This window comes from Ochotona princeps, chromosome 28 (assembly GCF_030435755.1).
Source record: "Ochotona princeps isolate mOchPri1 chromosome 28, mOchPri1.hap1, whole genome shotgun sequence".
Classification (NCBI taxonomy): Eukaryota; Metazoa; Chordata; class Mammalia; order Lagomorpha; family Ochotonidae; genus Ochotona; species Ochotona princeps.
The window spans coordinates 7987622-8009484 of NC_080859.1; the positions used below are offsets into that span (position 1 = coordinate 7987622).

At 44.1% G+C, this 21863-nt stretch overlaps 1 protein-coding gene across 1 annotated transcript; it reads right to left on the minus strand.

Annotated features, from left to right (window-relative positions):
• Positions 1-16653: 16653 nt before the first annotated feature.
• MBLAC2 (metallo-beta-lactamase domain containing 2) lies at positions 16654-21832 on the minus strand. The gene is made up of 2 exons (XM_058656337.1): positions 20981-21832; positions 16654-17164 (listed from the first exon to the last, which is right to left on the minus strand). The coding sequence occupies exons 1-2, from the start codon at positions 21441-21443 to the stop codon at positions 16779-16781; spliced, it is 849 nt and encodes a 282-aa protein (XP_058512320.1). The 5' UTR covers positions 21444-21832; the 3' UTR covers positions 16654-16778.
• Positions 21833-21863: the final 31 nt, after the last annotated feature.

Here is a 21863-nt window from a genome sequence, read left to right on the forward strand (position 1 = left end):
TAAAACTGCTTAGTGGCAATGCCAGAGCAATTCACAGATTTGGTAATAATGTCTTAGTAGGGTTGAGAGTTTACATGGGAACTTATTTAATATATATAACTTCATACTGCCAGTATATATTAATATCAAAATTAAATAGTCATTTTTCAAGGAAAACAAACTCAAGAAAAATAGAAAACTGAACTAGGTCAAGGACTATACATTGCCAAAAGGGCAATGAAGTTCTGTCCCCTAGATTCAAAGCATCCAGTCCACTCAGACTTACACATGAGATTCATAATTTGCTCTAAACTCAAAGCATAAGAGTGAATTTTAAAGCTAACCCAACCTTCAGCATCTTAACAGTCACTGAAAACCTCAACGCAGGTTCAGTCACGACCAATTCAGAGCCTGCCATTCATCACTGTATCCCCAGTGGCTGCCTCTATGCGATATTCATTTGGGTTTGTATATGCAGACATTCTAGATGTTAGCAAAGTTGGTGTTGCCTGGAAGAAGCAGTCCATTGTAATTAGATATAGCTTATTTATCATGATTTCAACATATAAATCTATTAAGGAAGCCTAGTGCTAGATTAGGGAGATCATCTCAACATCAGAAGTGTTTCTCACCCTTTCCTTCTAAGATATATGTCAATAACACAGACACAGAAAGTACTGCCCTTAACTTGACGAATCACGTACTTCAATGCTAGTGTGCCCCAACTTTGATCCGTGGAACCCAAGAATTTTGTGAGATGCTCATGATCATTTCATGAAGAACGATAGTGTGCACAAATAATTTGGGAAAATATGATTTTAAGTGTTAAGCTCAAATGTTTTCAGTATCATAGTTGGTTAAGGGAAGAGAAGGGAATTCTCATTGAGTTGGCTGTCTCTGCAATTTGTTGGTCATTTCCTTTGCTGTACAGAAGCTTCTTAGTTTGTTGTAGTCCCACTTGTTTGTTCTGGGTTTAACTGCCTGTACTTTTGGTGACTTTTTTACGAAATCTGTCGATGCCTGTATCTTAGAGTGCTTTGCTTTATTTTCCTCTAATAGTTGGGTGGTTTGTAGGTGCAGATTTAGGTCATTAATTTATTTAGAGCTGACTTTTATGTAAGGTGAAGGTAGGGGTCTTGTTTCTTCTGCAAGTGGATGTCCAATTGTCCAACAGCAGTCATTGAAGAGAATAAACTTTTCCAAACTCTTTCTATGAAGCCAACATCACCTTAATACCAAAGTCAGATGGAAACACAACAGAGAAAGAACTACAGACCGAGATCTCTGATGAACATAGATGCAAAAGTCCTCAACAAAATATCAGCCAACAGGATCCAACAATATTTCAGACATATCATTCACCCAACCAGCTGGAATCTATCCCTGGCATGCAGGGATAGTTTAACATACACAATCAATAAATGTGAAACACCACATCAACAAAATGAAGAATGAAAACTATATAATAATCTCAATGTATGCAGAGAAGGCATTTGATGAACTCCAACACCACTTCATGCTAAAAACCCTAAACCAGATAGGCATAGAAGGAACATTCTACAACACAATCAAAGCAATATATGAAGAACCACATGTTAGCATCATACCAAAAGGGAAAGGCTAGACGCTTTCCAACTAAGATCTAGAATTAGACAAGGATGTCCACTTTCACAACTAATACTCAATATAGTATTGGAAATCCTCACTAGAGCTGTTAGGCAAGAAAAAGAAATTAAAACAATTCAAATTGGAAATAAGGAAATAATTATCTCCATTCTCTCTAGACTTTAGGGTTTCCAATGAGAAATCAGCTGTGAGTCTGATTAGAGATCTTCCAAAGATAATCTATCATTTCTCCCATGTGGATTTTAGAATTTTTATCTTTTAGCATGAAAAGTTTGATTATAATTCCCTGTAGTAAAATTTTCTGGTCATGCTTGAGTACCCCTATCTTTTCTCATATTATAGATTTTTTTTTCAGTCATAATTTCACTGAATAGGCCTGATCCATTCTCTCCACTCTTTGAGGAACTTCTAAGATACATCATTTTATGGTATCCCATAAATCCTGAATACTATTTTTATTTTTTCTCATTTCTACTTGCTGTTTAGTCTGCAATTTTTCCCAAGACTTGTCTTTTAGCTCAGAGATTTGTTCCTTCTGTCTCACCAAGTCTGTTGTTAAGGCTTTCCAGTGTATTTTTCAGTTTGGCATATTAAATTCTTCACTTCTAATATTTTAGTTCAATTTCTTCTCAAATCTCAGTCTCACCTGGATATTTTTCATCTGTGTCATACATTTGCCTCTCACTCATCATCTTTTGAATTTCTGAATTCATTTTTAGGCATTTCTTCAGTATCTTCATCATCACATCCTCTTATTGAAGTGTCGTGTTCCTTGGGGAGTCATAATGTCTCCCTTGTTCCTGCTTCTTTTTTACCTTTAGCCATTTCTGAAAGCACTTGTTGGTTCTCTCCTGCGATGGTTTGTTATCTTTACACTATGGCTGTGCAACTCAGTGGAGTGATGGCTCCTTCAGTGGGTAGATGGAGGTGTGTTCTCAGTGTGGGCAGCATGCTCTGCTCAGTACTCAAGGGCCGGGTGAGAGTCCAGGTGACTCCCGCGTTGGGCATGGCGCATCTCCTCTTGTCAGCATGGGGAAGGCGATGATCATTGATGTTAGTGGAATCAATGCCCGTGGTTGCTATAAAGATTTAATGCGCAAATGAATAAAGTATCCATATAAGGCAAGCAGTTAATACTAGTTTCCCTATAGAAACAAGAGTTACTATAGATCATGCCCTTCAGATAGTTTCATAAAAATGGTAATTAACCTGGAACCAGCCTAGGATAAGGAACAGCAGAAGATAAGAAACCTCATTTCCAAGCACTCAGCTAACTTTGGCAGGGGACAGTGCAAAGGCTGGGGCAAGACATCGTGTCTTGAAATCTTTTTAAATTACAGAGCCAGCTAGAAAACTCATCAGTGAAATCTGTCCTGCTTCATTGACAATATAGCTCACAGTGTCCAACTTTGAAGCGAAGAACTCTCAGGTTCCCATGAGTCCCCAGGTGAAAGAAACCTGGTGATGTATGAGGGGCGGGGTCCCCTGCCTTCTCTTGGTCTTTCGTGCAGGGCCTCTAGTGCACACGTGTGGGGCTCCCGCCTGCAAATCCAAGCTCCATGCGCACGCTTGGCCAATCACCACCCTTGGCTGCCTTTGGCCGATGACTGTACTCTCCTTTGGCATGGTCTTTGCAATAGAAATGTCCCAGAGCAGCAGGCGCAGAACCGTGGGAACAAGGAATCCTGTGATTCCAAGTCCTTGCCATTCCAGCCAGAAGGGGAGGATGTGGGCTGTGGCTGGCACAGCTCCTTAGGCCCCGACCCTACTAATGTGAAGGGTGCTGCTGAAGCTGTGGACTTAAGAGCAGGAAGTCCAAGTGATGGATCTGTTGTGCCACAAACCAGAGAGGAAAGATCTACTCACATTTAGTTCTAAGAAAAATCCATATTCTGGCTTCCAAAGGTGATCGACTAAAACTCAGAGTCTAACGGAAATTACAATAGAAAAGAAAAAGAGCCTAAATATTCTTACTTTTTCAAGACTTTTTTTAAAGACAGAATTAGAGAGACAGAGACAGACAAGACATGCTATGTGCTGATTCACTCCCCAGATGGCTGCAATAGCCAGTGTCCAAGCCAGAAGCCTGGAACTCCAGGCAGATCTCCTCCATGGGGGGCAGGGGCCCAAGGACTTAGACCATCTGTAGCTGCTTTCCCAGGTGACTGAGCAGGCAACTGAATCAGAAGTGGTACAGCCGGGGCTCAAAACGGTGCTCATATCAGATGCCGGCATTGCACAAGGAGACTTAACTCACTATACTGTAACACCACCCGTTATAAATTCTTATTAAAAGGTTGGTTTCCACTTAAATAATAAATATCTTGGGTTATTTTTTAGATTCACTGTGAGCATTGTATAAAACAAAATCAACCACAGATGCATTCTCTAAATCATAATATTTTAGTAGCTAGTAATGGTCTGCCTCTGTGATTCTTGGCTAAGCAAAAAGAAATTTCATATTCTCACTTCTCTGTCTGGTTTTACAGTTCCTGGATTTCTAGTAAGTTTTTATTTAGATTTTGCTGTTTGTAGATTCATAGGTTGTCTGTGAATTCAAATGGTTTTCTTATTACAGCAATGAGAAGCAAAGAATCTTGCATTATTTTTTGATGAATTCTCATTAGTAATGAGGCACTAAACATGCTAGTGAATACAATATAGAGGGGAATATTAATAGGATTATTTTTAGCTACCGCCTACATACAATATCAAGGCAACATCAAGAACAGGAGGGAAATGATGGCTCTTTTAGTTTAATAAACCATAATGCTCTGAAAAATTCTTCTCTTTTCTCCCCAAATTGGGACATCTAATTATATAGAATGATTACTGTGGCAACAGCTTAAATATGAAGAGATGTGAGGGAAGATAGGAGGGAGGGAAGAGAGGAGGGAGGGAGAAAGGAGGGAGGGAGAGAGGAAGCTGGAGGGAGAATTAGGCTATTAAACAAACAAAAGGTAATCATTAAAAGGAGAAAATTATATTTGCTGAAGAGTGGAACCTGTGAAGTGGCAGAAGAGAAAGGGCTGAGAAAATATGCATTTCAAATAAAACCAGTCAATATCTGAGTATATAAAATAAATATTGTGAGCTTAGATAAAGAAAACCAAAAGTCATAGTAGTGGTTTGCATAAGATAGGGTGAGAAAATGCATCCATGTGTTGCTAACTGTGTAAGAAACCCTATACATAAACTTATCAATAGGCCACAAGATACTGTGTAAAGGGAGAAGACACACAGGTGACTTACTGTTTATTATATTATGCATTATATACTGTCAGCATTTGTTTCTCTATTATAACTATCTGAGAAGACAGCTCTCATGGAAAGATCCACGAATAACATCTCACACATGACTGGTTCAGATTTTCTAAAAATAAGATAAATGCTCAAACTGCAATGAGATATAGATTTGCAAAGATCTAAGCTTTGTGATACAAATTCCCTTTGGAAAGGATAGCAGAACAGTATTTCCTTAAGCATTGTTGGAGGCTAAGTAGTTGGGGATAACTTTTTGGGAAAATGGTGAAAATGCGCCAAATTTAGACCCTTTGGGCCAGCATTTGTTCTTCTCAGAAATTATTCTCAAGAAATACTTTCACTTGTACAAAAATCTCTTTTGCAGCTTATAAGAGAAAAATATTGGAAAAATACTAAAACACCCATGAATAGAAAGCAGGTTAAATATATTCATTTACATTCATACCATGAAATTATTATGCACCTGTTAAAAGTAGGCAGACAAGTGAGTGTGTACTAATATGGCATATGTTTAAAATATTTCACCAAATGAGATTAAAAAGGAAGCATAGGCCAGAATACATAATATACCATCATTTGATTTCAAGCTAACAATAGTGAAAAAGGGTTGTAGTTATTTCTTTTAGACAAAAACCACTAGCACATTAGCAGTTGAAAAAGTTGAGTTTATTTGGGCAGCAAGACGGAAGTAACTCCTTGGGGATCTTAACATGCATGGTGCCTCAGGAAGAGGGCCTAAGAAAGGCCTTGCTAAGGATTTGACTTTAGTTGGTTAGTCTGTGGGAGCATTTAAACATGTAGGGAACTACATGATTACCTTAACAAATTTTGTCTTCAAGGAAGGCAGATGACAGGAGGAAAAATGCCATAACTGGGTCAAGTTCAAAACTTACCCCCTTCGGTTTTACTGGCATGAAAAGGGATAGGGCCACAGCTGTTTCTGTGCCACTTGAAACAGTGACTTGGCTGTTTCCTGAAAGTTCCTCTCTGGTCACCAGCCCTCCCTCTGGCCTGTTTCTGAGGCTTTGTTTGGGCTCCTTAGCATTTCCATGTCATTGGCTTCTTCAGCATCCATTCTGGGATATGAGAAGCAACAAGAAAGCGCCATGGAACTCACCACCTGTGTGTGGTACATCTACATTCCCCTACCTGCCAGAGTCCCCATTGGTATGCGTTTTTATTTTTTTCAAAGACTTATTTATGTATTTGAAAGTCAGAGTTACATAAATACGCAGGGAGAGATGGAGAGAGAGAGATCTCCCATGTACCGATTCACTCCCCAGATAGCGACAGTAGTTAGAGATAGACCAGACTAAAACTAGGAGCCAGGAACTTGATGTGGGGCTCATATGGGTGGCAGGGGCCCAGGGACTTGGGGCCATCTTCTGATGCTTTGCACAGCGCATTAACAGGCAGCAGAGTCAGAAGTGGAGCAACTGTAACTGACATCCACATGCTATTCCAGCATGGTATTTAGCAATGTAACCCACTATGCCACAACACCGGTGCCAGGATTCCAGTGACTTTAAAAGTCAAGTCACATTACTAGATAAAATCAACTAGACTAAGTTGGTGTGTTTCTAATAAAACTTTCAAGATGAAAGCCAGGACCTGTGAAATGGTCTGACCAATGTTGTGGCAACTTAACCCAGCACAAGGTAGGCCTTCAAGGGAACCACCTTACATGCAGCCACAGGTTACACACAGCTGATACCTCAGGTTGGTAATGATGAGTATAAAAACATTGTGATCATAAAGTAACCCCTGAAACCCCAAGGCGGACATCTGCGGTTTCAAAGCTTGGACAGCATCCCCCTCAGGGAGGTGATTGCAGGGGACAGCCATGGCTGAGGAAGTGACAGGCCGAGGAAGAGATAGCCAGAGCCGGGCGTTCATCTCCCAGGTACAGACAACCCACGGAGAATGTGCACAGTGTTTGGTTCTGCTGCTAACATTTAAAAACCAGAGCTAACAAAGCCTTTCTATCTCCGAGTTTTCTCAAAGAACCAAAGACCTGGCAACCCCAGGGCTGTGCCCTTCACAGCCGAGGCACCACTGCCCCCTCAAGGTGGGATGTATGGGCTTCTCCGACTGGAGGTTTCTTCACTCATAATTTCCTTGCAAATGCATGGCTTTATTTTGTGCATGATGTCCTAGACAAGCACTTGAATTCATTTACACACTAATTACACTCAGCCTGGAGTGCTGTGACATGCTGGCATGGGACTGAGCGGTGAGAGAGAAAGCAGTTGAGTCCCGGGCACTCCGTGTGATTCGTCCACCACACGTCGAGAACTCTGCTCCCAACCACTTGTGTAGCAATTAATGCCGTACTCCACGCCTGCTGAAACGTCTCTGGCAGAGTTTTCTTGTGCCATAAATGCGAAGCGCCATAGGAACGAGTGGTGTGATAATAAGTGCTTAGGGATGCCGGGGAGGACAGGATTATTTCTGCAGTCATTAAGACAAGAAATTTTTAAAGCTGGATGGAAATTTTATAAAAGGATAAAAAACGTTTCCAGTGGAAAGAGGAGAAAAAAATGTGAGTTTAGGAAAGAACAGAAAGTGGCCTAGCCCATCGGAACCTCGGGCCCCTTCGTGCATGAACCTCAAACTCAGGGCTTGGTAGGACCCCAGAAACGTGAAGAGCAGGAGAGACTGACAGATCTCCTCCTTTAGAAACTGCTCTTTTAAAGGCTGACAACCTAGATCTTGGGAAGTCAAGTGACTAGAATCAATCCAGTAAGAACCAAGTTCTTAAGGCTGCAAATATTTCAATGTGTGTTTCAAAAGCATCGCAAGTGATATGTGTATTACTCAGTTTTAGTTCTTCAGTGTGTCCTTTTTCTAGGATGATGGAACATAACGGGTTTGGATGCAGCATGGCTAGTTGGCGAAGCCCTAGGGTGGGCTTTCCGAAGGCCACAGCTCCCTGGATGGGAGCCATTGACCCAAGGGCAAACAACAGAATATTCTGAGCTGCTTCTGAATGCTTGAAGTTCCTTTGCCTTGTCTCAAACAGCAGTTTTCTTCTCCTTTCTTACTCATTTTCACTTCAAATTATTCTTTTATTTTAGATTTATTTATTTATTTATTTGATATATATAGAGAGGTAGATCTTCCATCTATTGCTTCACTCTCCGAATAGCCACAGCAGCCGAGGCTGCACCGGGCTCAGGTTGGGAGCCTAGAACCCCGTTCTATGTGCCTGAGTTCCAGGTATGCCATCTTCCTTTGCCTCCCCAGGTGCGTTAGCAGGGAACTGGATCTGACTGGACCAGTCAGGAAACAAATCAGAACCCATCTGGGACATTGGTGTCACTGCAGGTGGCAGCTTAGCCTACTGAACCACAACCCCTCACTTCATATTCTTAACCATGAAACGAGGAAAGTTGCTGGGGGTACATTCCAGTATCATGTCATTTTCTACAACTGAAGAGTGATATTTGACCTTCAAATATGGGATTCACTAAATTCTGTTATGACCATCCTCAATGAAAGGTAAAATATTGACACAATGAGCTTTCAACTTCTGAACACACTACGGAAAGGGCCCAGCACGGTAGCCTGGTGGCTAAAGTCCTCACCTTGCACACACCAGGATCTGATATGGGTGTGACTTCATGTTCCAGCTGCTCCACTTCCATCCAGCTCCCTGTTTGTGGCCTGGGAAAGTAGTCAAAAATGGCCCAAAGGCTTTGGACCTTGCACCCGCACGGGAGACCTGAAGAAAACTTCTGGCTCCTGACTTCAGATCAGTTGAGCTCTGGCCATTGCTGTCATCTGAGGAATGAACCAGCAGAGGGAAGATCTTTCTCTGTCTCTCCTTCTCTCTTTAAATGACTTTCCATTAAAAATACAAATCTTACCCAGAAAAAATGAAAGAAAAATCCCACCAAATTGGCAGAAGAAAATTTTCCCAACCAGAAGGAGGAAAGGCCATTGCTCAGGAGACAAGTGAGTGCCCAGCAGGAAGCTCCGGCTAGCTCTCTCTAACCTGCTGCCCCGTCTTCCATTTATCTTCAGGTCCCGTGGATTTGTTCACCTGAGTAAGACTTAATAAATTCATTAAGTTAGTAAGACTCATTAAAAATTCAGTCACCTTAGCATGCTCCCTTCCTGTGCTCCCCCCAGACACCCTGCCTTTAAAGCAAACCGTTTGTATTTCTTGCTTTCAGTTCCACCTAGCCTCCTCACTGGCCTGCCCATCCTCCCTCCCGGGCCTGGCCCTGGCTCCCGCACCACTGTCAGGATGCGGTTTTTTAAAAACCCGAGTCTGAAGAAGACACCCACTACTTCACCTCCCTCCATGGTTTCCTCTTCTTTCTGAGTGAAGTTAGAATTTTCACTCACTTTTCTGAGCCTCGCCATGATGTAGATGCTGTTGATTAATCTACCTGGCCCATGGCTCTCCCTCAACTTCCCTGTCCTAAAGCCTGAGCCTAATGCAATCCACGCTTTCCCATATTCAGTGCCGTTGTTCAGCTCTTTCGCCTCTTTTTTCAAGACTTGTATTTCCCTTTATTTTAAAAGCAGAGAGAAACAGAGTGTGCCCACCCACTGGTTCCGTTCCCCAGATGCGTGGGACTGGGCCAGGCTGAAACGGCGAGCTGAACTCAGTCCGCAGCTGCCTTCCAGGGCATGTGCGAACAAGAAGGAATAGAAGGGGAGCCCGAGAGCCCAGCAACTCCAGCTAGGATACAGGTGCCCTCGGCATTCCCGATACTGCTCTATCTTCATCCTGCAGAGAATTCAAGTTGGTATCATCTTCTGTAACACTCTTCCTAATAGTTCCTCTTCCTGGGCTGTAATCTCTGCATATCTCTGTAAAACTTCCCATTTGTATTTAAAGCGTCTGATTACCTTCTATCTTACTAATTATTTTGTTATTTCTTCATTATCAAATCCTGAGCTTTTGCATTCTTAACACCCAAGATGATTTTTTTTTTACCCACATCAGAGTCTCTGAAGTCATTTTATTATTATTTTTAAAGGGAAGAACTTTGTTCCAGCTCCGCCATCCAACTTAGCTCCTCGCTCTCACTGAGCAGCGTTTGAATTAATAGCTGAGCATGTTTATATTTCGAATATTGCCACTGTTTCACAGAGATTGGAGCAGGTTGTCACTTGTGGTAATAAGGCTCATGAAAACATTATTCCCTATACAGATGGTATTATAGATTGGGAATCTTACTGGTGATCTGCCAGTCCCCTAGCTAAATGTCCATTAAGTCTGGCCTGTTGCTCCACTTTTTCACCCTTGATTGCCTTAAAACCTTTTTCGCAAAAAGTACTTATTCACACAGCTTTTCTTAATTAAATTTAGAAGGGCGGCTCTCAGATTCACACATACAAAATGACCAGGGAAGCGTGTTAGAGACTGGATGTCTGATGCTGCTGTTGTGGCACACTGGGGTAAGCTGCCACGTTGGCATCACATACTGGCATGCTGGTTCAGGTCCCTGCTGCTCAGCTGGTTCAAGTCCCCTGCCATCCATGGAGGAGACCTGGATGGAGTTCCATTTGGAGAAGTGAACAGAGGGAGGGTCCCGTTCTCTCTCTCTCTCTCTCTGGCCTCACGCTGCCTGTCAAATAAATAGAAATCAGTATTTTTAAAACAGACATGTGAAATATATAAATATGTAAAAAATCCCAGTGTCTGAACTTCGATCCCTGATTTACTGTTTGAGAGGGCAGGGTCAAGGCGCTGCACAGGTTCCTGGAGGAGAATCTAACCCCTATAATTAACAAATGGTTTTTATCCACCTTGCAATCATGGCATGGCATGTCAAAGATAGAGACGGAAATGTGACACTAAATTGTAAAAATGCACTTTCAGATGTTATTTGCTTGACATAACTAATTGTGCTGTGACTTCAAAGAAAGTTATCAGCACGCTATACAAATAGAGGTAGATGTTTGACAGTGTCATAGGTGAAATGTCAGCTTAGCTTTGGTGCAAAAACATCTTTAAAGCCATGTGGTTTTTTCCCTCAGAATCTTCATTTTCCACGAGCTTTTTGAAAACCCCTTTTATTTTGCCTTGAATCACGGGTCTAGTGAGTTACTGGACCTACACAAAATCCATTGTCTGCATTTTTCTTCCTCCTTGGGAGATAACACATCCATAGTGTGCTTGGCATTGGCAGCAAAGGCACTGGCAGTGTGACGTGCAGCTCTGGCTGTGTGCCCACGCAGAGTCCTTCCTGCTCATACGTCACCATCCCTTCTTAGAAGAGGACACACCAAATCTTATTCTTGACCTTGAGCTTGTTCTGTTTCTCCACAACCCCGGGGAGGACTTGTGACGTCGCCTGAACTTTGGCAACAGTAGAGGGGCTACAAGATGGAGACAAATTACACCTACATCTTCTGCCCAGGTTTGGTTCTTCACTTGCCCACAGAATTTTCTCTCTGCCCTAGAAGAGGCCATGAAAACCCCAGGCAGTGTTAGGTGTTGCTTGTCCTGTGCTGGATGGAGTCCGTCATGACTGCTCAGAACAAGGGGGTTATGGGTGTTCTCTTCTGCTAAGCTCCATTCCAACTCTCCCCAACTCAAAAGCATAGCATAGCATCTGTTTTAAAAGTGGAGTCAACTGCAAGCAAACATTTCATTTCTTCTTGATAGCACCTGGGTCATCTGAAATATTCCAGCAGGGGCAGGACTGGAAGAACCCCATCCCAGTCCGACAAAGCCGGCGTATCTGTAGGCGCTTTGCTCACTCACACCGTTGCTAGGAAGGCAGTTGTTCTCGAGTAGAACAGAGTGATGCTGTTTTACAAAGTACCACGCAATGTTACAGCCGTGAAGAATGTCTACTGGAACAGCTATGACTTTCCTGAGCTGCCCCTGTGATGCTGGCATCCCATGTGGGAGCACCAGTTTGAATCCCAGGTGCTCGACTTGTGGTCCAGCTCCCTGCGAATGCACAGGAAGGAACGGCACGGGAAGTTGGTTCAACATAAGTTATGAACGGTCTAAGTTCCTGGCTTCCATCTGCTGCCATGGCCAGCCGGAGGACTGAACCAGTAGATGAAGATAATGCTTTCTCTCTGTATCTCTCTCTATAATTCTGCCTTTCCAATAACCAAATATTTTTCAAGAAGAGCAGGCTTCAAAACTTCCCGAATCGGAGAGTTCTATAGAACTATCTTTCTTATTTTACATTAAAAGTTAATGATGTAATAATATTTGCTTAATGAAATATTTGCAGCCAGTTTTCTATGATGGAGCTATTTAATAAAAATAAAGAATCATAGCTTTAGACTACTTCAGAAAACACTGCTTTCTAACTATGCATAATATATAATTTTATTTTATATATTCCTTTTGAAAATTTGATATAAACTTAATTTGATCATTTATTTAATTTTATTATTGGGTTTAGACTATTTTATGTGTGAAAATTTCTTCAGTGAAACATCTTTTATTAATATTTTTTTCTAGTACGAAGAGGTTTTGGTGTGTTCTAATTCATATCCTACTGAGTTTAATAAATAGGGATTATAACCCAAAAGGAAAAAGATGAGTGACCAAATTTGAAGTGTTAATTTGAAAACATATATTAGTAATCATTTCCTTAAAACAAATATTTTTATATTCAGGGCCACATGAAAATATGAATGTAAAATTTCCTGAGGAAAAAAATGGTTTAGTGCTTTACTGAATTTCTTCAACTAAGCCACTAGGTGGCAGTGTCTTGGTTTCTTTGTGCATCAACTAGACAACTGATTCACAATTTATATTTTTGAAAGATTTCCTATCAGCTGCAAAAATCATTATTCCTCAATTCTAAGGAGTGAAAACCATGGTAGAAAAAAATCTGGTTCCAGACTCCTGGCTTCGGATCGGCACAGCGCCGGCCATTGAGCTCACTTCAGGAGTGAATCATCGGATGGAAGATCTTTCTGTCTCTCCTCCTATCTGTATATCTGACTTTCCAATAAAAATAAAATAAATCTTAAAACAAAATGGGAAAGAGAGAGAGACTCCTTACATCTGGTGGTTTACTCCCCAGACGGCCCTAACAGCCAGGGTGAGGCCACACTGAAGCCAAGAGCCAAGAGCTTCATCTGGGTCTGCCACATAGTAGAAGGCCCGAGTACCTGATTCTTCTGCCGCTTTTCCAAGCACACTAGCAAGGAGTTGGACTGCAAGGACAGCAGCTGGGACTTGAACAGGAACTGTTCTGGGACACCGGCAGTGCAGGTGGCAGCTTAATATGCTGCGTCACAATGCCTTTGTAACCCAGGTGCTGGACGTAAAATTTCTCATGAAAAAGGTATTATTCAACCAATACCAGAAAGAGGACATTTTTATCACTGAAATTGGGAATCAACACTGACATGGATGTGCGCCAAGCCTACAAACAACAGGAATCCTTCTGTAGGTCTGTTACGTAGTTCCTTGTCACTTTCCCACAAGTACACACCCATGGCTAAAACCTTTTTCTCCTCCTTGCAATCTCCACAATGTATCATTCTCTGTTGAAATGGTATAAAGGCTCTTTAGGCTGTTTTTATGGCTCTACAATTCTTTTATTAGCATCAAATAATATCCATATGGGTTTTTTTTTTAGCTTGTTAATGTCTTCCGTCAGTTGCATCTGAGAGGAAAAGCTGGCCCTGCCTTAGTTTCATCTTTCTCTTACTAAGAGGCATCCTTTACATTAGTGTCTCCTGCTAGACAAGTTAGGCGCGTTTCCTCAGCTTCATCTCCGTAACTTTCTTCATGGCATCTGAGTCTGAAGGCACTGAACATTTTGCAGTAACGCTCCTATCCTAAGTGATACATGAATTAAATTTCCTTCCACCACACATTTAGCTCTGATGTCACATTCTCGATTGGAAACTTTTTGGCTAGCAGGAGCTTTTCCTTCCTCACATCAGCAATTCTAATGCTCACTGATTAATCCAACTTTTATTCACTGATTTAAAATGCCAAGTTTATCATAGACTGAAGATCTAGATGAGTTTTCCATCTCTGGGACACTTTATTTCTCATAAGACTTTTCAAAACGGCACAGAAAATATCCTTCCAAGAAACTGAACACTTGCAGTGTTATAAAAGATACCAATTACAGATGGAAAGAAAATGTCCACTTCAGTATATTTATTACACAGACGCTTGCTTACACTTATCTGGAAATGATACAAGCATGAACTTGTGCATGTCGCACTCATGTTACTAATCACCTCAGGACAGATACACAGAACCAGTTATTGGGCTATGACGAGCTAACACACAAGGTTTTTCTTTGAGCTTCCTGGTTAAAAGGAGACATTGTGTAAGGAAAACACATTTTCAAAGGCTGATCATTAACAATATGAATAAAGGATTTATCTGAAGATATCTTACACTGTGACAAGTTTGGATTATACTTACATGCTAGTAATCAAAAATCATAAATTATAAGGGTCACTGTCAGGGTGAAAATATGTATTTTAAAAGGTCTTGAAAAATATGTTATTATGATGCTTTAACACCATTTGATTTATTCTTGGCACATATGGCATCTTAGAAAGTAAAAACAAGCTTTGCCAATTCTATGTTATTGTGCAGGTGTAATAGAACAGAGTGTGGGGGCTGACAGGCTGTGTCCAATTACCAGCGAGGTCAAAAATTATGCTGCGTGAGGCTGGTCAATCACCTCTTGGTAGTAGGACCAGGATTCAATATTGCGCATTTAAAATGCACAGTATGGACACAAAATGAATGACATCTGTTCCCCAATGTGTGTGTACTGAAGCAATAGCAAAATATCATTCTCTTACGCTGTACTGTAACTTGAAAAACTGAGATCAAATTGGGAAATCAAAAAATAATTCTCAATCTGTTATGAAAAAGGTACACTTTGGATAAATAAGAAAACTCCTCAGGATTTCATATTTTTGTAATAAAACTCAATGTCTAGTCTACACTGATTTAAGAAAAGTTCAAAAATGTGTTAAAATGGTAAATGGTTAAGGACTTTTGGTTTTCTTTTGTGCTATTGATATAAAAATAATGGCTATATTTAAGGCTCAATATGTGATTGTAGTTGCCCTGGACCAAACCCATATTCTTGATGTGCTGTCATTGCAAACAGCTGCTGCCTTGAATGACCATAACTACCATGATGCTCCACGTCCGAACCCATCACGGGCTCTGCTCTAGGTCAGGGTTCTTTGGGCAGCACGTGGCAGGTCCGCTCACCTGTGAGCAAGGTTGACTCACAGTCACAAACCCTTCTCGCTCATGCTAAATGGGTGGTTCTTAGGGAGGTGAGAGATTCCAGAAAGCTAGGAACACATACAGCCAGTCAGAAGGAATCAACTAGTTTAGACAGCGGTCTGTGCGTCTATTCTTGGATCTTTTGTTTTCTACCCTGACGGCTAACAAATCCTCCTCCCAAAACCTGATGGAAAAAAGCCTTCCTGTCTGGGAAACTTTCCGTAACTAAACCTCCCTTCCCTCCGTTCATGTCCCTTGTGCTCAGGTAAAACTGTATGTTAACTCCAGCCCACGTCCTCTCTGGCTTCCTGGGCTTGCACAGCGTTTAGCACAGTGCTGTTCACTGGGACGGGACCATGTGGATGGGGCATGGCGGCGGCAGTGAGAGTTACTGAGTGGATAAAATAACTGAAGAACCTGGATATCCACGGGGAACCCTTCAAAGATTGCATAATTTTTCAGAAAACAAAATTGCAAAATCTGATTTGCAAACTCCTGTTTGATTCTAAACATGTTAATGGTTCTGGAAAAAAAAGTGGGAAAAAACTGCTTTGAAAATCTTCATAAAATATTCTGATAAAATATTATCGAGAGCACCAGCCCTTTGCCAGGACTTCATGAAAGTGGATTCCTTTTCATGCACGATGAAGAATAGCAACAGGAGTAAGTGTTGTGACCGGGGTAGAAGGCAGAAGTCTGCATCCGTGTTCAATGCAAACCCTCTGTGGCACTGAGCCATGAAGTGAAAGGACGGTTCACATTAAGATGCTGGAGTTCTCCAAGCTGTTTAGGTACTGTAAAACGTGACACATGCTCAACTTGCTCTATAACGAGAAAAAAACTGTGTTTATAAGTAGTTGTTCATATTAAAATAGAATAGAATATAAATTACTTTGTGTCTATATTTTCAAATTTGCCTGACAGTGTCCTTTTCAGAAATCTGATAATTTTCAGATTTACAGACATTTAAGTTTTATTTTTATGATTGAAAATATTACATAACAAACAACAATATATATGAGCTTTTTACTGAAAGCACTCTATATTTAAAGCTTTGCGATAAAACAAGATTCATTGGACTTTTCATAAGTTAAATTACACATGTAACAAATGTTATAATTATGTAAAGAATAAATAAGTAAATAAATAAATAAAAAGTAGCATAAAAAGTTCAGGATCAAAACAACGTAATTTGTTAGCTATCATTCTAAATGTGAGTTTATGTGTTTGTGCAGAGTTGTAACTCCTTTGAACCTAAGAACCTTTGTCTTTGAGTCACACACTGACCGTATTAAGTTCGGAGTGTAAATGTAAGAATTCACATGCCTCCCCCCATGCTCGGACCCCCAGGATGACCCAGAAACAAGGGGACCAGGGCAGTCCTTCCTTTGGTTGAAAACTGCCTCCTTGATTCCTCATATGCTTGTGGGTCATTTCTGAAGTAAATACTAAAGGTGACAGACTTGGCAAACGGTAAGTTTACTTAAGTGGCTTCTTACCTTGAAAAAGGAAAAAAAAAATTAAAATTTCCATTTTTTGGCTTATTCATTCTCAATCTTATTTTTTTCCTTTCCTGTAACATACTACAGTGGTATAAAAGCACTTGTTGGAATGCTCACTATTAACCATCTCACAGGGCACAAAATGAGTTGGATTCATTTATGAAGTTAATCAAAACAGATGACCAGGATGGATACTAGGACGAGTTCCTGGAATTCGTGACACGCAGGGCTAAACTTGCAAGAGATCGCATGGCAAAAGTAGAAACTTTGTGACACAACCCAGCTTTCGAAATGTAGTTAGAGGCCAATCGAAAAAGCCTTTCTGCACCGAAGGTATTGAAGTGCCCGGGCAGCACTTTCTCTACCAGACCTCTGTCCACTAACTCTACCAGACGCTCACAGGTCCCAACGTAGTCGCTTATCCGGCTGTACGGAAGCCAGTCGATCAGCGAGCCGTCGTACACCACGTCTCCGCTGAAGAGGATCTTCCGGTCTCTGTCATGGAGGCAGATACTTCCCCTGGAGTGGCCGGGCATGTGCATGACAGTGAGCTGCCGGTCGCCAAGGTTGATCACGTCTCCTGTGAACACAAGCAGGGTTTGCAGGTAAACATGGTGTACACCTGACCCCAACCACAGTAGGAGCTGGACCTGTGGTACACCACCAGCGGCCCGTGTGAGCGCTGATTCAAGACCCGGATGGAGTCCCCTTGGCCACTGGGTCCATTTGGAGAGTGCACCAGCAGGAGGAAGATGTCTCTCCCTACTCTGCAGCTCTGCCTTTTAAATATGTAAATACGACTTAAAAGAATAAAGAACGAAGTAATAGTAAATGGTTTCAAATAAATTGGGAAAGATGATACTTATTTTGGCTTTGTTTTGTAAATACTGTACTCCTTAACAAGTTAACATTCAGCCATGTGTGCTCCATTCCTGCTGTTTGCTAGAGCAGTGCTTGTCCCGGTAGGAATGTGGATACACGTTATTAGGACTAAAACAATGACAATCCCGGGCTCAAACAATTTTGGAAATTCTTGTGTCCAAAAACATAAAGCAACTTTACTATCCGCAAGACATCTGAGAGCTTTCAATGGACTACCACGTAGTGGATATAAATGATATGGAATATTTACGTTTTAGGACATTCCCCGTAGCAGTGTTCTGAATTGTGCTCTAGTGAGCTTTACTAAACTGTTCCCCTTGTCAAGTTCCCCAGTAAGAGTGAGGCCTTGAGGAATCAGCACCTAATGCTATGCGCTAAGCCATGAACCAGCCCTTGTCTCCAAACCTCGTGTCTTCTGCTAGAATCCACAGTGACAGGCTAACTTGCTGCTTTGCTGATGCCTGTACTGCAAATATACATGGGGACATAACAGTCAGCTCATCTAGGCCAGCAGAACAGGCTGGGTAATTTTTCTGGCCAAGCTTTGCAACATGTTCGTGGGTCTGTGGATACACCAAGACGGACTTCCTTCAGTCGCCACACCTCTGTAGCATCCCAAAACGTCCCACGCTTAGTCCACCAGGCAGCATGGATTCTTATTTAAAGCAAACCAAGTACAGTTGCTTGCAATAGAGGTGGGGTGCAGGGAAGGGGGAACCAAGTTGCAGGCCTACTCAATTGGCTCCCTTGCTCCCTAACCGGCTTAGGTCCACCCAAACCCACTCATCCGAGAAGGTATCTTGGTGGCTCTGGACAAAACGTATGATAGGGACAAAACTGCCAGAATCTGTGTGACATGGATATTATGAATAACCGTACTGGCATGTCTGCTCAAGAGGGCTGCTCTGTATGAACGCAAGGCCTGCTACTGCCTTCTTGTTTGAAGATTCTATCACCATTGAACTAATACCCGGCTGTCCTCTTCTCTCCCTGTCCCCTCTTCTTACAAGTCAGCTTCTGGGTTACAGAGATCAAGTGCACTGGCCTGGACTTCTACATGAAGGGATCGCTGGCCCACCCCATGAGGTGGACCAGGTGGTTGCAGCTTCCCTGTGTTGAAAGCAAAGTCAGGAAAACAACAGTGTTGGCGTGTGTGCCACCGCCGTGTGTTACTGTACGTGCATTTTTAATATAAATACTTTATATCTCCTTCTAGGCACCTGGATTGCCTTAATAGCAAGTGATCAGACCTCAGCACTGGGAAGAGACAGGAAATTAACATTCCTGAGAAGCCAGGAAATTAGACGCCACTTGGGAGAGTGAGGCAGCTCATTCCCAGTGAAAAAAAGAAAAACTGATTCTGACAGCGCAGCTATCAGGCTCCAAGTCTTTGGTAAACATCCAGCTCTCTGGTCACACCTTCAAAGGTCCATGACAGCTCCATGCAGCCTGAGGCCCTCTACGGCTAAAAACTGCTGGGTTTCTGCCATCACGGTGGATTCTCCACCTTCGCAGAATCCAATGGTGACCCTTCCCATGGCTCTCACAGAATTCAGAGTAAATTATTCTCTTAGAATAATTTAAATGCTTCATCATATTAGTGTCTAGAGTTGTTTTGAATTTGGTCTAAATAGTCACTGACTGCACGGGAATCTTAATCTTAAAAGTACCAACTGTATCCAGAAAGAAAATATATCCAGTGTCAACCTACTTTTGTTTCATTTCAAACTATCAGGAAATGGCAGAATCCCCTCTAAAGTGAGCGGTTCTTAACAACCTTCAGGTTACAGCCCAGTGCTGCTGACAAAGTAGGTTGGGCCTCTACCCGCAGTGTCGGCATTCCATCTGGTCTGGGTCCCGGCAGCTCTACTTCTGATCCCATTCCCTACTAATGTACTGGGAAAGCAGCAGAAGCTGGCCCAAGTCCATGGGCCCCCGCACCCATGTGGAAGACCTGCAAGAAGTTCCTGGCTTTGGACTAGCTCAGCTTGGGCTGTGGTGGCTATTAGGTGAGTGAACCAAGAGATAAAGATCTCTCTCCTTCTCTCCGCAACTCTGTCTTTCAAATAAAATTAAATAGATCTTAAAAAAAAAACAAAACTTAGGTCTTAAGAGATGCGCTGCGTGATAACATAGAATCCTGTAACGTCTTAACCTCACAAGTGGTCAAGCTCTGTAGGATAACCGACGTCTCCAAGTTGCTCCACTCTCAGCCATTTCGCTTGGCCACGCAGCCAGCCCCGCGCTGCTGGGCAGCCACTCGATCCAGACTGATAGAAAAAAGCTCTGACAAGTTGCCATCATGTGGTCATGGGGGAGGATTTACGTGGGAGTTGCACGCTTTGATTAACTGGGTCCAAAACCCAGTTTTTGAAATCATGACCTTGCTCAGTCCACCTTGAGCAAACCGTTTCATTGGAGGTCAGTGAGCCCATTGCAAATGCGTGGAGGACAAAATGTAATCAGGCCGGGCCCGGCGGCGTGGCCTAGCGGCTAAAAGTCCTCGCCTTGAACGCCCCGGGATCCCATATGGGTGCCGGTTCTAATCCCGGCAGCTCCACTTCCCATCCAGCTCCCAGCTCCCTGCAGTCGAGGACGGCCCAATGCATTGGGACACTGCACCCGCGTGGGAGACCCAGAAGAGGTTCCAGGTTCCCGGCTTTGGATCGGCGCGCATTGGCCCGTTGCGGCTCACTTGGGGAGTGAATCATTGGATGGAAGATCTTCCTCTCTGTCTCTCCTCCTCTCTGTATATATGACTTTGTAATAAAAAAAATAATTCTTAAAAAAAATAATCAGGCCAAGCAGGACATTAATAATACCAAATATCTCTGCTACGGCTAATCAGCCTGATTAGTTAAATACCAGCCTGAGAAGGAAAGATCTGTCAGGGCTTAGTTTTATTCCTTTCTTGCCTGTTGGAGCACACGAGGGGGGGGCAAGGCGCTCTCTGCATCAGCCACACACAGTTCACCTGCACCGGAAGTCACCTTCCCTGTCCCCCCCTTTCCAAGCTGACCAGCTTTTTCCTTCCTCATTGGAGAGCTTCAAGCATTTCGCTCGCCTCCGTTCACTAAGGAGCTTTTTCTCTCCCTGGCAACAGCAGGAAGGCAAACCCCATTTAGCCCATAAGGGAGCAGCCTGGACTCTCGGTTTAGACTGCATGCTAAGCCTACAGGTGGCAAGGGCTTCGGCCCTGCGGCGGCGATAACGCCTCTCCAAAGCACCTCGAGATGCCCTTCCCGGGAGGCGACCTTCCTACGAGTCTAGTCCACTCCGCTAGCCAAGTACCTGGGAACCACAGGCTGGGCTGAGCATCCCCGGAGCCACCGCAGCAACAGGCGCGGGGCACTGCCCAAGGGGTGGGACTGGCTGCGCTCGCGCGGGGTGGGGATGCTGGGGAGGGCTTTGGCCCAGTCTGGTCCCACCGCCTTCAAGCTGTGGCACCACGGGGGGTCTACCATCCCATCCCCACCCTCGCGGGAATGCGCCCGCGTTGTGGAGGACCCATTACCATCCTGCAGGATGAGGGTGGGCTGCACCGCCGGCACGCGGAACTGCCTGGCCCTCCAGCCGGGGCTGGGCGTCCGCACCACCTCGCTGTCGGAGAGCCAGGTCACGGTCTCAAAGTTGTCCCCGCGGGCCAGCGCCTCGGCCTCGGCGTGGTGCACGGCCACCCGGTCGAATTGGTAGAGGCCGCCCGAGTGGTCGAAGTGCACGTGGGTGGCCACGGCCAGCAGGGGCCGGCCGGCCGCGTCCTCCTCCTCCTCCTTGGCGCCGCGGTCCTGGAGGAGGCCAGAGGAGTACAGGTACTCCGGTAGGCTGCGCAGCCCCAGGCCCGTGTCGATCACCACGTCCTGCTCGGAGCCGCGCACGAGCCAGATGTTGGCGCGGTTGCCGGACTCGTAGAAACGTTCTTGGATCCAGAAAATCCCATCGCCCAGAGCCTTGTGCGCGTACCACTCGAGCGCCGACATGCTGGGAAAGCGAGCGGCTGCTGTGCGGGCGCTCGGGGCCTCGGCAGGTTCAGTGGACGCGGGGCGCTGCGGCGGGGCGGAGCCGGGGCTGGAGGGGGACGGCGTGCGGGCGGAGGCTGCGGAGGCTGGCGGGAGCGCGGGAGCAGGGAGAGCGCGCCCAGACGCCGCCCGCAGCAAGGGCTCCGGAGCGGGGTGCAGCTCCGCCGGCCGCCAGCACCCAGGCCTTCGGGCTGGGGACCCCTGCGGCAACCTGGAGACCCAGCCGCGACGCAGTGCCCACCTCGGGGGCTCTGACTGCAGAGGCCAGAGGCGAGGCTTGGGCAGAGCCAGGCCCGCCCACCCGCGGGCCCGCTGCCGCCGCGATGCGCGCTCCCGGCCGGGTGCAGAGCGAGGCCGGCCCGGCCGGTTGGATGGCGGCTA